Genomic DNA, 19,685 nt, shown 5'->3' with positions numbered 1-19,685 from the left:
TGTCACATAGTTAATTTGAGTGTGTTGTGAAACTAAAATTGCTGTTTTTAAGCGTTGTTTGCCTTTTGTAGCTCAAATAAAAAATTTTGGCACAAGTTTTATGTTCGTAGGATGTTGGCAAAGGTATGTCCCCGTAAACCACCAAAAAGTCACATTGACCTCATAAACCATGTATGCCTGTATGTGTGTGTGTGTGTTGCACTGCTGGAGTGAAGGTTAACCAGTCCACACAGTTCATGCGGCTATAATCTTTATTATCTTTTATTAATAAACTATGTACAATATTTACACGTCGGCTCCAGGTCTCTTGGATGAAGGTCTCTCAGCGACGTGGTCTCTTCTGGTCGCCGCGCGTCTCTGGTGAAGATGGGGAGCGGGACCGTTTCCCTCCGGCGTCCCGGACCGAAGATGCCGCACCTGCTGAGGACGAGGAGGGCAAAGGCTCGGTCTGGCAGGAGAAGGACGGCCTCTTTCTCTTCTCAGCAGCATAGGCCTCACTGAACAGATCGAGCGCAAACACACACAAGCAGACATCATGTGAGATTTGGACAAACACTAGAACATGCGGCTATGCCAAGTACAGTTTACTCACGCGTCTATGATGGGAATGACGTATCGGCCGCTGCCGTCTATCATGACTCCCTTTCGGTCTGGGTCGTCCACCTCCAACAGGAAGCTGCGGGGAATCCCTGTGCTCTTCCGGATGCGCTTGTGCGGCGCGGAGCGGCTGCCCTGTGAATTGAGGAGTGACAGTCAAACTCTGAGCAAACAATCTGACTGATGAGGACAAGAGCTCAAGTTCACAGCAACCGTGAGCTTGGAAAACCCAGTTACCACATTAGTGGGGCAGTGCCTAATGTGGTGTCCCGGGATCCCAAGCAGCCTCATGGCCTCACTAGTGAACATCAGAACCATGAGAATCAGCTCAGACATCTCTCACAAAGCAAACCTGTCAGTGTCTGAACGCTCACCTGCTGGAGTAGTAGCACAGGCTGGACTGGTACATCACCGCTTTCAGCTTGTCCTCCTCTGACGCCTTTGCCTCAGCCAGATTCTCAGTCTGTTTCACAGGCATTTGCACATTTGAATCTTTTTCACCCTCAACCCTTCAAACAATCTCAAATCTCCCTAAGAAGCTGAGTGCGTGTGCGTATATTGTGTGCTTTACATTGCGTTTTGCTATTGTGCTATTCATTTGTTCAATACCTTCAACAACTGCTCCAGTGAGAGGAGTGAAGGATCAGCTCTAGGTGAAGGTTCACGCCAGCGTCCAGCTTGATGTCTGCAAAACAAAGGAGCTTGTGTGACTAAAACACCAGGGACAGACCAGGAGTCTTCATATAACATCTAACAGAGGACGCGTGTGCTCATTTCACAGCACTTACCCAACAAATCTTCTGTTTGAGGACTTCAGTCCCGCCGCAGGGATCCGTCTGATGATGACCGACGTGTTTTTAGGGATGAGAGCATCATCTGTGTATTCTGACAGCAAAATAAAATCAGAATCAGCACATAATTATGGAGCACGGTATACTTTGAGAGCCATTAGCCTTTTAAAACAGCCAAAACATCCCTACATGTCAGCATCAGCACCACCTTACAGCTTCCAGAAGTGTCTGATGTAACGCATCTAATGTTAGCGTAGAACAGTTGAAGTGTCTTTTCCTCAACTCACCTTCATCAGTCTGGGCGTTGCTGATCTTCAGCTGGCAGAACTTCAGCCTCTTGCTCCTCATGATCTGCCGTTTCAGCTCCCCCGCGCTGATGTTGAGGCCTTCAAACTGGAGCGAGTCGTAGGTGAGTCGACTCTGGAACCTGTAGTGAACACAAGACATACTGAACACAAACACAAAGCACAGCGTAATAAAAAGGGTCAAACCTGAGTGATGGGAACAGCAGGCGATCAATCGACGTATCCAACGATCAATAATATCGATAATCTGGAAAAATTGTCACGGAGGACGCAGAGATCAGATGCCAATCGACACAGCGAGATTCAAACAACACCCACAGGACGGTTGTCATGGATGCTGATGATGAACACGTGACGCATGCGCTGTACAACTTCCGGCAATATTATCATTATTAATATTAATTTTATTGATAGTAGTAGTAAAATCATTGCGATAAGTATAATAAAATAAACAGCAGAACAGTTGGCCATCTCTGAATAATACACAGCGACGTTTCCCTGCACGAACGATTCAGGCCTTCGCCAAGAAGACTCGGGTGAGTCGATGATTCAGGGATTGATTCAACTGTCCGTTCATCCTATTGGCTTCTTTGGCTGAATGAATCGTTCAATGCTTTACTCAAATAAAGCGGCCTCTTGCTGCCACCTATTGGGGGTTTGCTTTTTTGTTTTCAAAAGTACTTTGACACTTTTTTAAAGGCACCTTTAAGTTCATTTTTGCACAAAAGCTCGTCTCTGTGCGTTCCAAATGGTTTGAAATTTCCTCAGCACATGGTTTTCTTGATGCGTTTGAAATTTTCAATGTAAATCCACTCGTACTTGCATTTGATCTTTATTATGCCTTAAAATCAAAACTATACTAAAGGTGTCTTATCCAAATGCAGATTTTCATTCAAAACGTTATGACAGAACCATATTACTTTACAGTGGCCCATGGATATATATATATATATATATATATATATATATATATATATATATATATATATGTGTGTGTGTGTGTGTTGCTTGTTTCTTATTTACCCATGCAGTGACTTTTAGGCATAAATACTATGTAGGCTTGCTAAAGGGTTGCATGAGAAATGTCATCATCGTGAGAGCTTGACTTTTTTTTTGTCGCTGCCTTTAGTTGTGGTGAAATGAGATGCATCATGTCGTTTATCTGTTTGTGCAGTCTGTACCTTCATTTCTGAATCGTGTGGCATCGTACTTGAAGCCAAGTCATTTAGCCCAAGGCATAGTTGTCTTAGAATGAGTAGTTTGCTGATCAAATTCCACATTTTGATGAGGCAAAACACATCTTGGATGTTTTAATTACTATTTTAGGTGAAAAACAAAACAATGAGATTTGTGTAAAATCTAAAGTTAACCAAGTCCAGCCCGCCATCTTGTCCTGCCTCTCAGTTCTCTTAAGCCTTGGGCCGGCTCTGTGAAGTGGCCTCTTTTGGGCTCATCATTGAAGACCGGACGAGCTGCAACATTTCGTTCTGCCAGGTTCTGGGAGTAGATGAGCATGTCATCGCTCTAGACTATGGTCAACTTGTGAAGTTACTCATACACCTCCGCTCATGGCATATTACCATTAAAATGAAACTTTTCCAGCAGAATATGACGCTCTAAAAAAAAAAACTCCATCGGCACTGGTAACTATGAAAAACACGACTGAGCACTAATGGTACACTCAACAATTTACACTGACATTTGAAGGATCACCTGACATTAAAGACTGACGTAAGAACGCTGGAGGAACATCAAATTTTAACACGGAAGAGTTTTTTTTGTCTCTCTCAAATTAAAGCAATATTTCTTAATCTTGTTGTTTTTTTTTTTTTTTACTGTACAGTTGCCCCAGGTGTTTATCAGGTGTGATGCCTGCTCATCTGACCTTTGACCTCGGCACTCAACTGCTGCCAGTTTTCTTTCAATGCCATGAGATTTCTGAATTCTACATGCAGGAACCGATGCATTCCTTTTTTTTCCTTTTTTTTTTTTAAACAAAACAGATATGGCAGACACGGCCAAACATTGAAACTTTGGAGGGCATTGAGGGGAAAAAAAAGCACAATATCATCAAGGGGAATAAAAGGTTTGATCAAAGCGTGCGTTTACACACGTTCATTTAAATATGGACAAAACCAACATTGGGTTATTTTTGTTATTAGATTTAAAATGCACGGACCCTATTTGACCCAGTGTTCATATATACATATGTTTTTATGAATGAATATTTTTGCATATAAAAGATAATAAAAGACTGACTAGACAGATTAGATAGTTTAATAGACAGATTGACACGTGTAGTCATTCGTTCCTGTGTATTTGATGACTAGCTTCCAGCAGTATCTGGCTGCAGACTTGCATGCAATCTGAGACACAAAGCACTCAGCGGAGCTAGTGAGGTCACTGTGAGAGGCGGGGTTAGGGGTGCACACTCACTGACAGCCTAGATTTAGCCTGGTTTTAACCAAGCCGTCTATTAGACTTTTAACCCTTATGTATTGTTCATATTGTTCAAGTGGCTGTTTTTGCCCCCAATGACCTCCATTATAACTAAACTTGTTTTAATTGCAAAGCCATGACACCAGATAGTAACTCATTCTTTATTGTTGGTGGTTTCCCTGTTGGGATGAGATAAAATGAGTCATTTTTACTTTTGATGGTCAGTTGGCACCTTTAAACACCCCAAAAAAATGCTTGCTGGGATGGTACCAAGAGGCTGTGCTCACTTCTGGACAGAGGGGGTGTAGACTTGCAGCTAGTGCCGATAAGTGGTGCAGACGCTGAGGCTGTTCTGTATGCGAGTGTTGAGGTTTTGAAACATCAGCTGACAGCGTGTAGGTAGAGAGTAGCAGGTTCTGGGAGTAGATGAGCTTGTCACCGGTGTAGACTTTGACCGACTTGTGAAGTTACTCACAAGACCTCCGCTTATGGGACATTACCATTCAAATGAAACGTTTCCAGCAGAATATGACGCTTCAAAAAACTCCATCGGCACTGGTAACTATGAAAAACACGACTGAGCACTAATAGTGTACTCAACACTTTACACTGACATTTGAAGGATCACCTGACATTAAAGACTGAAGTAAGAACGCTGAAAAAAACCCATCAGATTTTAGCCCAGAAGAGTTTCTCTTTTCCTAAATTAAAGCAAAACTTCATGATATTGTGTTTATGAATTCATTCGTGTGTGTGTGTGTGTGTGTGTGTGGGTATGTGTGTGTTGCACTGCTGGAGTGAAGGTTAACCAGTCCACACAGTTCATGCGGCTATAATCTTTATTATCTTTTATTAATAAACTATGTACAATATTTACACGTCGGCTCCAGGTCTCTTGGATGAAGGTCTCTCAGCGACGTGGTCTCTTCTGGTCGCCGCGCGTCTCTGGTGAAGATGGGGAGCGGGACCGTTTCCCTCCGGCGTCCCGGACCGAAGATGCCGCACCTGCTGAGGACGAGGAGGGCAAAGGCTCGGTCTGGCAGGAGAAGGACGGCCTCTTTCTCTTCTCAGCAGCATAGGCCTCACTGAACAGATCGAGCGCAAACACACACAAGCAGACATCATGTGAGATTTGGACAAACACTAGAACATGCGGCTATGCCAAGTACAGTTTACTCACGCGTCTATGATGGGAATGACGTATCGGCCGCTGCCGTCTATCATGACTCCCTTTCGGTCTGGGTCGTCCACCTCCAACAGGAAGCTGCGGGGAATCCCTGTGCTCTTCCGGATGCGCTTGTGCGGCGCGGAGCGGCTGCCCTGTGAATTGAGGAGTGACAGTCAAACTCTGAGCAAACAATCTGACTGATGAGGACAAGAGCTCAAGTTCACAGCAACCGTGAGCTTGGAAAACCCAGTTACCACATTAGTGGGGCAGTGCCTAATGTGGTGTCCCGGGATCCCAAGCAGCCTCATGGCCTCACTAGTGAACATCAGAACCATGAGAATCAGCTCAGACATCTCTCACAAAGCAAACCTGTCAGTGTCTGAACGCTCACCTGCTGGAGTAGTAGCACAGGCTGGACTGGTACATCACCGCTTTCAGCTTGTCCTCCTCTGACGCCTTTGCCTCAGCCAGATTCTCAGTCTGTTTCACAGGCATTTGCACATTTGAATCTTTTTCACCCTCAACCCTTCAAACAATCTCAAATCTCCCTAAGAAGCTGAGTGCGTGTGCGTATATTGTGTGCTTTACATTGCGTTTTGCTATTGTGCTATTCATTTGTTCAATACCTTCAACAACTGCTCCAGTGAGAGGAGTGAAGGATCAGCTCTAGGTGAAGGTTCACGCCAGCGTCCAGCTTGATGTCTGCAAAACAAAGGAGCTTGTGTGACTAAAACACCAGGGACAGACCAGGAGTCTTCATATAACATCTAACAGAGGACGCGTGTGCTCATTTCACAGCACTCACCCAACAAATCTTCTGTTTGAGGACTTCAGTCCCGCCGCAGGGATCCGTCTGATGATGACCGACGTGTTTTTAGGGATGAGAGCATCATCTGTGTATTCTGACAGCAAAATAAAATCAGAATCAGCACATAATTATGGAGCACGGTATACTTTGAGAGCCATTAGCCTTTTAAAACAGCCAAAACATCCCTACATGTCAGCATCAGCACCACCTTACAGCTTCCAGAAGTGTCTGATGTAACGCATCTAATGTTAGCGTAGAACAGTTGAAGTGTCTTTTCCTCAACTCACCTTCATCAGTCTGGGCGTTGCTGATCTTCAGCTGGCAGAACTTCAGCCTCTTGCTCCTCATGATCTGCCGCTTCAGCTCCCCCGCGCTGATGTTGAGGCCTTCAAACTGGAGCGAGTCGTAGGTGAGTCGACTCTGGAACCTGTAGTGAACACAAGACATACTGAACACAAACACAAAGCACAGCGTAATAAAAAGGGTCAAACCTGAGTGATGGGAACAGCAGGCGATCAATCGACGTATCCAACGATCAATAATATCGATAATCTGGAAAAATTGTCACGGAGGACGCAGAGATCAGATGCCAATCGACACAGCGAGATTCAAACAACACCCACAGGACGGTTGTCATGGATGCTGATGATGAACACGTGACGCATGCGCTGTACAACTTCCGGCAATATTATCATTATTAATATTAATTTTATTGATAGTAGTAGTAAAATCATTGCGATAAGTATAATAAAATAAACAGCAGAACAGTTGGCCATCTCTGAATAATACACAGCGACGTTTCCCTGCACGAACGATTCAGGCCTTCGCCAAGAAGACTCGGGTGAGTCGATGATTCAGGGATTGATTCAACTGTCCGTTCATCCTATTGGCTTCTTTGGCTGAATGAATCGTTCAATGCTTTACTCAAATAAAGCGGCCTCTTGCTGCCACCTATTGGGGGTTTGCTTTTTTGTTTTCAAAAGTACTTTGACACTTTTTTAAAGGCACCTTTAAGTTCATTTTTGCACAAAAGCTCGTCTCTGTGCGTTCCAAATGGTTTGAAATTTCCTTAGCACATGGTTTTCTTGATGCGTTTGAAATTTTCAATGTAAATCCACTCGTACTTGCATTTGATCTTTATTATGCCTTAAAATCAAAACTATACTAAAGGTGTCTTATCCAAATGCAGATTTTCATTCAAAACGTTATGACAGAACCATATTACTTTACAGTGGCCCATGGATATATATATATATATATATATATATATATATATATATATATGTGTGTGTGTGTGTTGCTTGTTTCTTATTTACCCATGCAGTGACTTTTAGGCATAAATACTATGTAGGCTTGCTAAAGGGTTGCATGAGAAATGTCATCATCGTGAGAGCTTGACTTTTTTTTTGTCGCTGCCTTTAGTTGTGGTGAAATGAGATGCATCATGTCGTTTATCTGTTTGTGCAGTCTGTACCTTCATTTCTGAATCATGTGGCATCGTACTTGAAGCCAAGTCATTTAGCCCAAGGCATAGTTGTCTTAGAATGAGTAGTTTGCTGATCAAATTCCACATTTTGATGAGGCAAAACACATCTTGGATGTTTTAATTACTATTTTAGGTGAAAAACAAAACAATGAGATTTGTGTAAAATCTAAAGTTAACCAAGTCCAGCCCGCCATCTTGTCCTGCCTCTCAGTTCTCTTAAGCCTTGGGCCGGCTCTGTGAAGTGGCCTCTTTTGGGCTCATCATTGAAGACCGGACGAGCTGCAACATTTCGTTCTGCCAGGTTCTGGGAGTAGATGAGCATGTCATCGCTCTAGACTATGGTCAACTTGTGAAGTTACTCATACACCTCCGCTCATGGCATATTACCATTAAAATGAAACTTTTCCAGCAGAATATGACGCTCTAAAAAAAAAAACTCCATCGGCACTGGTAACTATGAAAAACACGACTGAGCACTAATGGTACACTCAACAATTTACACTGACATTTGAAGGATCACCTGACATTAAAGACTGACGTAAGAACGCTGGAGGAACATCAAATTTTAACACGGAAGAGTTTTTTTTGTCTCTCTCAAATTAAAGCATTAATTAAGTATTGTTGTTTTTTTTTGTTTTGTTTTTTTTTTACTGTACAGTTGCCCCAGGTGTTTATCAGGTGTGATGCCTGCTCATCTGACCTTTGACCTCGGCACTCAACTGCTGCCAGTTTTCTTTCAATGCCATGAGATTTCTGAATTCTACATGCAGGAACCGATGCATTCCTTTTTTTTCCTTTTTTTTTTTTAAACAAAACAGATATGGCAGACACGGCCAAACATTGAAACTTTGGAGGGCATTGAGGGGAAAAAAAAGCACAATATCATCAAGGGGAATAAAAGGTTTGATCAAAGCGTGCGTTTACACACGTTCATTTAAATATGGACAAAACCAACATTGGGTTATTTTTGTTATTAGATTTAAAATGCACAGACCCTATTTGACCCAGTGTTCAAATATACATATGTTTTTATGAATGAATATTTTTGCATATAAAAGATAATAAAAGACTGACTAGACAGATTAGATAGTTTAATAGACAGATTGACACGTGTAGTCATTCGTTCCTGTGTATTTGATGACTAGCTTCCAGCAGTATCTGGCTGCAGACTTGCATGCAATCTGAGACACAAAGCACTCAGCGGAGCTAGTGAGGTCACTGTGAGAGGCGGGGTTAGGGGTGCACACTCACTGACAGCCTAGATTTAGCCTGGTTTTAACCAAGCCGTCTATTAGACTTTTAACCCTTATGTATTGTTCATAATGTTCAAGTGGCTGTTTTTGCCCCCAATGACCTCCATTATAACTAAACTTGTTTTAATTGCAAAGCCATGACACCAGATAGTAACTCATTCTTTATTGTTGGTGGTTTCCCTGTTGGGATGAGATAAAATGAGTCATTTTTACTTTTGATGGTCAGTTGGCACCTTTAAACACCCCAAAAAAATGCTTGCTGGGATGGTACCAAGAGGCTGTGCTCACTTCTGGACAGAGGGGGTGTAGACTTGCAGCTAGTGCCGATAAGAGGTGCAGACGCTGAGGCTGTTCTGTATGCGAGTGTTGAGGTTTTGAAACATCAGCTGACAACGTGTAGGTAGAGAGTAGCAGGTTCTGGGAGTAGATGAGCTTGTCACCGGTGTAGACTTTGACCGACTTGTGAAGTTACTCACAAGACCTCCGCTTATGGGACATTAGCATTCAAATGAAACGTTTCCAGCAGAATATGACGCTTTAAAAAACTCCATCGGCACTGGTAACTATGAAAAACACGACTGAGCACTAATAGTGTACTCAACACTTTACACTGACATTTGAAGGATCACCTGACATTAAAGACTGAAGTAAGAACGCTGAAAAAAACCCATCAGATTTTAGCCCAGAAGAGTTTCTCTTTTCCTAAATTAAAGCAAAACTTCATGATATTGTGTTTATGAATTCATTCGTGTGTGTGTGTGTGTGTGTGTGTGTGTGTGTTGCACTGCTGGAGTGAAGGTTAACCAGTCCACACAGTTCATGCGGCTATAATCTTTATTATCTTTTATTAATAAACTATGTACAATATTTACACGTCGGCTCCAGGTCTCTTGGATGAAGGTCTCTCAGCGACGTGGTCTCTTCTGGTCGCCGCGCGTCTCTGGTGAAGATGGGGAGCGGGACCGTTTCCATCCGGCGTCCCGGACCGAAGATGCCGCACCTGCTGAGGACGAGGAGGGCAAAGGCTCGGTCTGGCAGGAGAAGGACGGCCTCTTTCTCTTCTCAGCAGCATAGGCCTCACTGAACAGATCGAGCGCAAACACACACAAGCAGAGATCATGTGAGATTTGGACAAACACTTGAACATGCGGCTATGCCAAGTACAGTTTACTCACGCGTCTATGATGGGAATGACGTATCTGCCGCTGCCGTCTATCATGACTCCCTTTCGGTCTGGGTCGTCCACCTCCAACAGGAAGCTGCGGGGAATCCCTGTGCTCTTCCGGATGCGCTTGTGCGGCGCGGAGCGGCTGCCCTGTGAATTGAGGAGTGACAGTCAAACTCTGAGCAAACAATCTGACTGATGAGGACAAGAGCTCAAGTTCACAGCAACCGTGAGCTTGGAAAACCCAGTTACCACATTAGTGGGGCAGTGCCTAATGTGGTGTCCCGGGATCCCAAGCAGCCTCATGGCCTCACTAGTGAACATCAGAACCATGAGAATCAGCTCAGACATCTCTCACAAAGCAAACCTGTCAGTGTCTGAACGCTCACCTGCTGGAGTAGTAGCACAGGCTGGACTGGTACATCACCGCTTTCAGCTTGTCCTCCTCTGACGCCTTTGCCTCAGCCAGATTCTCAGTCTGTTTCACAGGCATTTGCACATTTGAATCTTTTTCACCCTCAACCCTTCAAACAATCTCAAATCTCCCTAAGAAGCTGAGTGCGTGTGCGTATATTGTGTGCTTTACATTGCGTTTTGCTATTGTGCTATTCATTTGTTCAATACCTTCAACAACTGCTCCAGTGAGAGGAGTGAAGGATCAGCTCTAGGTGAAGGTTCACGCCAGCGTCCAGCTTGATGTCTGCAAAACAAAGGAGCTTGTGTGACTAAAACACCAGGGACAGACCAGGAGTCTTCATATAACATCTAACAGAGGACGCGTGTGCTCATTTCACAGCACTCACCCAACAAATCTTCTGTTTGAGGACTTCAGTCCCGCCGCAGGGATCCGTCTGATGATGACCGACGTGTTTTTAGAGATGAGAGCATCATCTGTGTATTCTGACAGCAAAATAAAATCAGAATCAGCACATAATTATGGAGCACGGTATACTTTGAGAGCCATTAGCCTTTTAAAACAGCCAAAACATCCCTACATGTCAGCATCAGCACCACCTTACAGCTTCCAGAAGTGTCTGATATAACGCATCTAATGTTAGCGTAGAACAGTTGAAGTGTCTTTTCCTCAACTCACCTTCATCAGTCTGGGCGTTGCTGATCTTCAGCTGGCAGAACTTCAGCCTCTTGCTCCTCATGATCTGCCGCTTCAGCTCCCCCGCGCTGATGTTGAGGCCTTCAAACTGGAGCGAGTCGTAGGTGAGTCGACTCTGGAACCTGTAGTGAACACAAGACATACTGAACACAAACACAAAGCACAGCGTAATAAAAAGGGTCAAACCTGAGTGATGGGAACAGCAGGCGATCAATCGACGTATCCAACGATCAATAATATCGATAATCTGGAAAAATTGTCACGGAGGACGCAGAGATCAGATGCCAATCGACACAGCGAGATTCAAACAACACCCACAGGACGGTTGTCATGGATGCTGATGATGAACACGTGACGCATGCGCTGTACAACTTCCGGCAATATTATCATTATTAATATTAATTTTATTGATAGTAGTAGTAAAATCATTGCGATAAGTATAATAAAATAAACAGCAGAACAGTTGGCCATCTCTGAATAATACACAGCGACGTTTCCCTGCACGAACGATTCAGGCCTTCGCCAAGAAGACTCGGGTGAGTCGATGATTCAGGGATTGATTCAACTGTCCGTTCATCCTATTGGCTTCTTTGGCTGAATGAATCGTTCAATGCTTTACTCAAATAAAGCGGCCTCTTGCTGCCACCTATTGGGGGTTTGCTTTTTTGTTTTCAAAAGTACTTTGACACTTTTTTAAAGGCACCTTTAAGTTCATTTTTGCACAAAAGCTCGTCTCTGTGCGTTCCAAATGGTTTGAAATTTCCTTAGCACATGGTTTTCTTGATGCGTTTGAAATTTTCAATGTAAATCCACTCGTACTTGCATTTGATCTTTATTATGCCTTAAAATCAAAACTATACTAAAGGTGTCTTATCCAAATGCAGATTTTCATTCAAAACGTTATGACAGAACCATATTAATTTACAGTGGCCCATGGATATATATATATATATATATATATATATATATATATATATATATATATATATGTGTGTGTGTGTGTGTGTGTGTGTGTGTGTGTGTGTGTTTGTTTTTATTACATGGTGGGGACCTCAGCATGATAGCACACTCACAAAGTGGGGACCAAAAACATAGTGGGGACCGATCGCCCGGTCCCCACTATGTTTTGCCTTTAAAAGACTCAGGGGGCGTTGCTGATATGCCTAGTGCAGTTTTTTCACTGATCCCCACCTTGACCATTTACCTGAATTGAGTGTGTAAGTGTGTGTCGGCGCACTGCTCTATAGCGGTCCTGTAGTCGGATGGCGGTACTGCACCCTGACACACACGACGCAATTCACACACTCTGTCTACTGCACATGCGCAATCTCATAAATGAATCCGACTTTAATCAACTTAATTAAGATCTATCATCAAATTATTCGAATTTTTGGGTAAGTTAGAATTTTTTTCACCATCATAATGTAATAAAATAGGTTATATGACAAATACTTATGTTACAGTTATCAGGTATAGTTAATTAAATGTTTTAACGAATTTCCTGGGTGTTTTAATCGATGTTGTTTCAAATTACGTATTAATATAACACTGATAAGACACAAACTACAGTTCGGTATGTAATTTAACTTGTTTACACGAGTAAAAGTTACTCGCGCTAATGTGCTAACGTGCTAACTGCCCGGTGCTACGTGAGTCAGAGGCCGGGGTGGAGTGCATGAGCCGCGGTCAGACAGTCACCAATCACCGGGCGGCTAAATGGATCGACGGAGGATAAAACCATTAAAAGATGCGGAGAAACACATCACCAGCTCCACTGACAAGACCCATTCACTGGAAACCGAATATATAGAAGGTTACTAAGGTATGTTTTCATAGTTCTTGTATCGTACTTTTTAAATGGTTAATTGCTTTAAACATTTAACGTTAATCCTGAAATAACACTATTATATACTATTTATACGTTAATGTAGTAATATAGAGGTTATAATTAAAATGTGGGGCTATCTGGTCCTAGAAATGTACTTAATTTATTGTTCTATGACGTGTAGAAACGTTTTATTTTAGATAAATAATTATAATAAACTCCAACTTAGTGTAAAACATATATAAAAGTACATAAATGTTCACTGTGTGTGTTTTATTTATTTATTTGCTGTCAACTGGTAGCCTTTTACAATAAGGTTAAATTAGTTAATGCTGGTTAATGCATTTACTAACATGAACAATAAATAATACTTTATTACAGTATTTGTTCATGTTTGTTAACTTTAGTAAATGAAAATAAAGTTGTTCATTACTAGTTGAACACGCACAATGCATTAATTATTGCAATGCATTATTACTGGTACAAGCATGAATTTAGATTTGAATAATGCATTAGTAATTAGTAAATGTTAAACTGATTAATAAATGCTGTACATGCATTGTTCATTACTAGGTCATGTTAGTAAGTACATTAACTAATAAAACCTGATTGTAAAGTGTGACCTGTAAACAATTAAAGTGGAAAAAAAGTTCTTTAAAACTGTCCTAAGCAAGAAGAACAGGTGTTCAATAGTATTAGAACAACATTGAGGAAAGGTTCTGATCCACTTCAAAAGGTTTACTGTATTTATAATTCACACACAGAGAGGATGCTAATGTGAGGTTTTTGTACACTGTTAGACCTTACCAGGCTTTTTTACAGTAGAACACTGGCAACACTGTTGCCAGCTACTCACTGTAAAAGTTTGGTTACAGTAAGTAACTGGCAACAGTGTTGCCAGTTAATTACTGAAACTGAACCATACAGTGAGTGGCTGGCAACAGTGTTGCCAGTTAATTACTGTAATAGAGAAGCAGTGGTAACTAACTGGAAACTGTGTACAGTTAATTACTGTACTGTAGTGTTACAACTCACAGCATTATACTGCATACACAATAGTATGTCAAGGTGTTACTAAAATTAATTAGTATTCTTACCTGTTATTAATTCTTTAAATTAATTAAGTTGTAAATTCTGACAAATTTATTTTATTGTTTTGGCAGCAAACAAATATAAAACAGAAAATGTATAACAAAATTAAGAAATCAGCAGATATAAATATCATCATACATATTACTGAGAGCCACAGGTCTGCACAGCAAGGCTGCAGTCAAACTAACGTTTAAGCATGCAATATTCTGTCATATGGCTCTGCGAATAGGAGTGGGATTAAACAAAATATTTAGAGATTGAAAAAGCAAACAACTGGTCCATAATTTCTGTTCAGACAGGTCATGGTTTGATCTTTGATTAGTCTCAAGCAATCACATGATGTGATTTCGCAGGTCAGAGATCTCCAAGCTTGAACTTTCCAATGCTGCAAACTGTAAAATTTGTCACATGAGCATGCATTCCAGATCTGCAGCATTCACATGCGTATGAATGGAAGTCTATAGGGAGAAAAGTGCAGTGTGACCGGGACTTTAAGCTGTAACTCTAATTAAACACACCTGATCAAACTAATTAAGGCTTGTTAGAAATCTACAGGTAATGTTGAAGCAGGGTGGGAACTAAACTCTGCTGCGCTGCAGTTCTCCAGGAACTTGGAGTTTGACCCCCATGGTATATAGCAGGGGTGCTCAATCCTGTTCCTGGAGATCTACGTTCCTGCAGATTTCAGTTGCTACCCATATCAAACACACCTGCCTGTAATTATCACGTGGTGTTCAGGTCCTAATTAATTGGTTTAGGTGTGTTTGATATGGATAGCAACTGAAATCTGCAGTAAGGTAGATCTCCAGGAACAGGATTATATGAGGTGCCGTATAGGATTTAAATCAAACTTTGCTTATCAACACATACATAAAACACGTGTATATACACCTATTAATTACTCGCATATACACCTATACTGAATGTTCAAAGCAACATGGATGAAACTTGTGTATATACATATAAACTTGACGCATGAATACATCCACATACACACGCGCATACATATAAACTCGATCCTTACATAAACACCCACATTAACACACGCACATACATATAAACTTGCTGCATGCAAACACACCTATACACACTCGCATATACATATAAACTTGATCTATGCATATACACCCATAAACTCTCACATAAGAATATAAACTTGATGTGTGCATAAACACCCAAATGCGATTAAGAGGAATTACATCTGTTGAAATATGAAAATAGATTATGCTAATTCTAAAAAATAAATAAATAAAAAGGTAATGCAAAGGAATGCTCCTGCAAAATTAAAGGTTTATTATGCAATTAAATTATTGGAAATGGTATTATGGTTTAATAAATATAAAGTTGCTTAAGTAATCATTTTGAATAAAATATGTTTGTCTAATATTAGTTTTTTATGTTTGTTTTATTATTGGTGTCACTATTCGTCAAGGGTTATGATACACACTTATGTCCAGTAGGGGGCAGGAATGCACTTAAGTGGGTTTTCCTGTCACCAATAAACAGGCTAACGCCCCAAAATGCTGAATGTCAGCTGCTGTAAAAATATAAGTAGTACTTATTAAACACAAAAGGAGTGTCCAGATAATATATATGTAGCTTTTCCATGGAGGTTAACTTGACCAACATGATGAGCAGAGACTTTTAATCAGCGTTTTTTTTTTTTTTTAGTTTGTTTTTTGTATATGCTGAATAATTAACAATCAAAATGATACCAAAATCTTGCAATTTTGACACCCACATTGTAAAAACATATAAAAAGCATAATAATTATAAACATGTAAAAAACAAAACAAGAAGACTATAGGCTACATTAAAGGGCCATGAAACCCCCTCGTTTCAGCAGGGTGTTTTCACACCTCTACTTTGGAAAAAGTCAGAAAAGTGGGCGTGTCCAGCTCTGTTTAGGGGGGAGTGTCGGAGGAACAAAAGAGGCTTGGTGTGGGAGTGTCTATTTGGGCGCGCTGGATTTCAGAGTCAAAACACACAACCACAGCAGACAATGTGACTGTGTTTACATGGACATCTGTAGTCGAATTATTTGCCAAATTATTAAATAGTGGACTTTAACTGCAGTTTGGCTCTTTCATTCAGGGAATTCATTCATGTCCCTCCCGACAAACGTGATATTTGATTCGAGGATCTGCTGTAAGCGTGTATTTTTCATGCAATGTTTGATACCGCACAGCGAATGAGAGAAAAAAAAAAAACTCAGCATTTCCCGGAAACTTAGATGCACACGGCAGGTAGCGTCAGAAAGCCGCGTGTGTTATTCCGGTCACAAAATCCAACACGAGGTTATAGTTTGGTTGTAACTGTTAGTGCTAACTTGTTTACACTCGTTGCAATAGTTTGTTTGATACGAATAAAATACGAACTGAATAAACAAAGAGCACTGGTCGCTCACTTACCAAATCTGTAGAGACAGGACAATCACCAGCAACTAGAGCCGCGTCTTTATTAAGAGGAGACTAAAGCGAATCTGGAACAGCTCTCAGGTAAACAATAATCCTCCTTAGACACGTAAGTTATTGTTGTCGCGCGTCGCGTACACTGTTAATCCACACGTGAGTCTGAGCTCTCACAGAGAGAAAATGAAAACGAAACTTAACGGCAGCAAACTATAAAAGCAACACTTAACGCTTGTTTTGCCAACACAACGTGGCGTCTCTGTCATCTACACTCTGACAGTAATGAATATTAATGAAGTTGCACAATAGAGCGCGCTGATTGGTTTGAACCAAGCTTTACTCATGCATTAATGCAGCACACTGTAAGACGTAATAAGACTCACTCTGGCACAGATGTCCAGTCTGCACGCTGGAATACAGGCTATTATGTCATGGCCGTGACGCAGCTTCAAATATTTGTTTCAAACCGGAAGTACGAATTTGCTTGAAATAAAGCAAAAACAACCAATTTACACTTTTTAGTGAAATATAGGTGTCCTAATAGTGTTTTTAGCAGTGTGGGACACATATACCACTGTCAACAGCTCAACACATGTGTTTTGGTGTTTCGTGACCCTTTAACATTTGCAATAGAAAAGAGGAGTTTAGTTTGAGTATACATTTATATTTATAATTCTGGTTGCTTTTTGAACGTCCTTTAAGGGTTCTATCTGTCCATTTATATTTGTGTATGTAATTACCTAATTAAATGAAAAGGTTTTAAATAAAAGTATTTCTTATTTTGAATAGTCTATTTATATAGACTAATATTTTATATAACATATGTTCATAATTTAACATATTTAATCCCTCTATTAATCACATTATTTCTATTTCATAAGCTTTGCAATAACCAGATTCGTGATAAATGTTTGTGTATTTTTTTATTTTATTTTTTTGTATGTTTGCGCGAGATGTTGTAGGTGTGTCTGCATGCAGTGAGTTTGTGTATGTGCGCGTGTTGTTGAGGGTGTATATGCATAGACCGAGTTTATATGTATATGCGAGTATGTATAGGTGTGTTTGCATGCTGCGAGTTTATATGTATGTGCATGTAAATGTGGGTATTTATGCGAGAATCGAGTTTATATGTATATGCGAGTGTGTATAGGTGTGTTTGCATGCGGCAAGTTTATATTTATGTGCGTGTGTTAATGTGAGTGTTTATGTTAGGATCGAGTTTATATGTATGCGCGTGTGTATGTGGGTGTATTCATGCATCAAGTTTATATGTATATACACAAGTTTCATCCATGTTGTTTTGAACATTCAGTATAGGTGTATATGCGAGTAATTAATAGGTGTATATACACGTGTTTTATGTATGTGTTGATAAGCAAAGTTTGATTTAAATCCTATACGGCACCTCATAGGATTAGGCACCCCTGGTATATAGCATACTTTGAAAGCAACTGCCAACATTTATCACAATCACATATCCAATAAACACACACACACACACACACACACACACACACACACACACACACACACACACACACACACACACACACAAAGTGCTGCAGTGAAATGTGTTACTCTCTCCTCAATGCTGACTATGCAAAAAAAAAAAAAAAAACTGAACAGCAAAAAACACAAAATAATTCTTTTAAATTTTAAAGTTTTAAATAATTAAAAGCTCTGTCAAATCTCAAAAAGTTTAAAATAATTATAGAAAACAAAAATAAAGTTGGCAACACCGAAAAACCAAAGAATCCAATCTTTTATTGTTATAATTATCTCATGACAACAAACTTTTTTATTATTTCTAATATAAATTCATAGGTGGAAACACTGCTCTGAAAAATACTTAGCAACAAACTCACAACCTGGGACCGGACAGTGGAGCTTTTGTATGTGGATGGCTATGTGTATCATATTTTTGTGATTCCCTGTGATGATGTGCACATGTTACCTTACAGAGATGAAGGAATTTAATTTTGGCTTAGTTGCCAGAAAGATACATACAACTGTTAGCATCTGTACATTATGGCAGTATGCAATATCCAATAAATACTTAAACAAAAGTAATGTAAGAAGTTATATGAGGAGAGGCTAACTAGCTAACAATGTAGCTTTCAAGTACACAGTTCAAGATAACAAAAATATAACTTAAAACACAGCCTTATTTTATAAACCCTCAAAAACATTTGAACACATTTTACTTACTCATTTTAGATTCTTATTTAAGGCCTAAAACATATCAGACTCTACATCTGAATTGATAGACAGAGAATAGAGCACACTCAGCAGTAAACAAATCAAACACCTGGCTCTCTTAAAGGGCCAGTATTTTCTGAAAACTCTTTCTAACACCTTTGTGTTTAGAATAAGACGGACAGCCTGTGGGAGTGTGTGGTGATGCCTAAATCATTGTTTTTTACAGTTATTTACTGCACAATCTACAGAGTAACAGTGCAGTTATACTAACTAAACACACCTGATCAAACTAAATCTAAAGGTAGTGTGTTGAAGCAGGGCTAGAACTAAATTCTACTAGGCTGTGGCCTTCAGGAGTTTGACACCCCTGGTACATAGCATATTTTCAAAGCAACTGCCTACATTTATCACAGTTATGCACATATCGTTTAATAAAAACAATAAAAAATATACTATAATATAAACTTCATCCATAGAAAAAAAAAAAAAAAAATCTGATTCTCATGTCGTTCCAAATCTGTAGTAATATTAAAAAACACAACAAATATCATGATTTATACATTTATTTAGGAAAGCCTTTATACTGTTAATGGCACTTTTACTTGCCAGTTTTCCAGACAAGTTCATTGAGTCTCTGCAAAAATGTATGTGCGTGTTGTTTAAGATATATATATTTTTTTTAAATAACACATTTTTACTAGTTATTTAGCAAAATACTAATATTCAGTTGAAAGTGCAATTTAAAATCTTAACTATAGGTCAAACTAGGCAATTAAATTAGATTAATTATAGAAAAATTAAACAAAGTTATAAAAATTATTGTGACAATTTCTTTGCTCTGTGTGAATATTTTTGCCTATAAATGCATTTTGTCCATATCTTACACTTACCTTTTAATAAGCTCTGTGGCATTGGTTGACTCCTGATACTCAATGTTAAGAACACAAAAGGAACCAAAGAAAACACAGAGATAAAATAAATATAAAATTGCAACATAAAGCATCAGAGTAAATGGGGCAGTAATGGTTGAACAGT

General features: G+C 40.1%; 3 protein-coding genes across 8 annotated transcripts; all 3 read right to left on the bottom strand.

Moving 5' to 3' along the window:
* Nucleotides 1-235: 235 nt before the first annotated feature.
* Nucleotides 236-2,256, bottom strand: LOC141375715 (E3 ubiquitin-protein ligase RBBP6-like). 2 transcript variants are annotated; one of them, XM_073910619.1, is made up of 7 exons: nucleotides 1,676-2,223; nucleotides 1,386-1,482; nucleotides 1,207-1,282; nucleotides 972-1,060; nucleotides 835-895; nucleotides 593-732; nucleotides 236-497 (listed from the first exon to the last, which is right to left on the bottom strand). In XM_073910619.1, exons 1-7 carry the CDS (start codon nucleotides 1,833-1,835, stop codon nucleotides 323-325), a joined length of 798 nt encoding a protein of 265 aa, XP_073766720.1. In that variant the 5' UTR covers nucleotides 1,836-2,223; the 3' UTR covers nucleotides 236-322. The 2 variants fall into 2 exon arrangements, with proteins under 2 accessions (XP_073766720.1, XP_073766722.1); XM_073910621.1 differs by lacking the exon at nucleotides 835-895 and having other exon boundaries at nucleotides 1,676-2,256.
* Nucleotides 2,257-4,957: 2,701 nt separating this feature from the next.
* LOC100536964 (E3 ubiquitin-protein ligase RBBP6-like) lies at nucleotides 4,958-7,346 on the bottom strand. Of its 4 annotated transcripts, none has more exons than XM_073909076.1 (7): nucleotides 6,396-7,346; nucleotides 6,106-6,202; nucleotides 5,927-6,002; nucleotides 5,692-5,780; nucleotides 5,555-5,615; nucleotides 5,313-5,452; nucleotides 4,960-5,217 (listed from the first exon to the last, which is right to left on the bottom strand). In XM_073909076.1, the coding sequence occupies exons 1-7, from the start codon at nucleotides 6,553-6,555 to the stop codon at nucleotides 5,043-5,045; spliced, it is 798 nt and encodes a 265-aa protein (XP_073765177.1). In that variant the 5' UTR covers nucleotides 6,556-7,346; the 3' UTR covers nucleotides 4,960-5,042. The 4 variants fall into 4 exon arrangements, with proteins under 4 accessions (NP_001373500.1, NP_001373499.1, XP_073765177.1 ...); XM_073909077.1 differs by having other exon boundaries at nucleotides 6,298-6,764; NM_001386571.1 differs by lacking the exon at nucleotides 5,555-5,615 and having other exon boundaries at nucleotides 4,958-5,217; nucleotides 6,396-6,755.
* Nucleotides 7,347-9,789: 2,443 nt separating this feature from the next.
* Nucleotides 9,790-11,936, bottom strand: LOC100536005 (E3 ubiquitin-protein ligase RBBP6-like). Of its 2 annotated transcripts, NM_001386566.1 has the most exons (6): nucleotides 11,106-11,454; nucleotides 10,816-10,912; nucleotides 10,637-10,712; nucleotides 10,402-10,490; nucleotides 10,023-10,162; nucleotides 9,790-9,927 (listed from the first exon to the last, which is right to left on the bottom strand). In NM_001386566.1, exons 1-5 carry the CDS (start codon nucleotides 11,263-11,265, stop codon nucleotides 10,063-10,065), a joined length of 522 nt encoding a protein of 173 aa, NP_001373495.1. In that variant the 5' UTR covers nucleotides 11,266-11,454; the 3' UTR covers nucleotides 9,790-9,927; nucleotides 10,023-10,062. The 2 variants fall into 2 exon arrangements, with proteins under 2 accessions (NP_001373495.1, XP_073765175.1); XM_073909074.1 differs by lacking the exons at nucleotides 9,790-9,927; nucleotides 10,023-10,162 and having other exon boundaries at nucleotides 10,398-10,490; nucleotides 11,106-11,936.
* Between the last annotated feature and the right edge of the window lie 7,749 nt (nucleotides 11,937-19,685).

This window comes from Danio rerio, chromosome 8, assembly GCF_049306965.1.
Source record: "Danio rerio strain Tuebingen ecotype United States chromosome 8, GRCz12tu, whole genome shotgun sequence".
NCBI lineage: Eukaryota > Metazoa > Chordata > Actinopteri > Cypriniformes > Danionidae > Danio > Danio rerio.
Note: the sequence above shows the minus strand (reverse complement) of the source record. Positions and strands in the feature narration are given on the sequence as shown.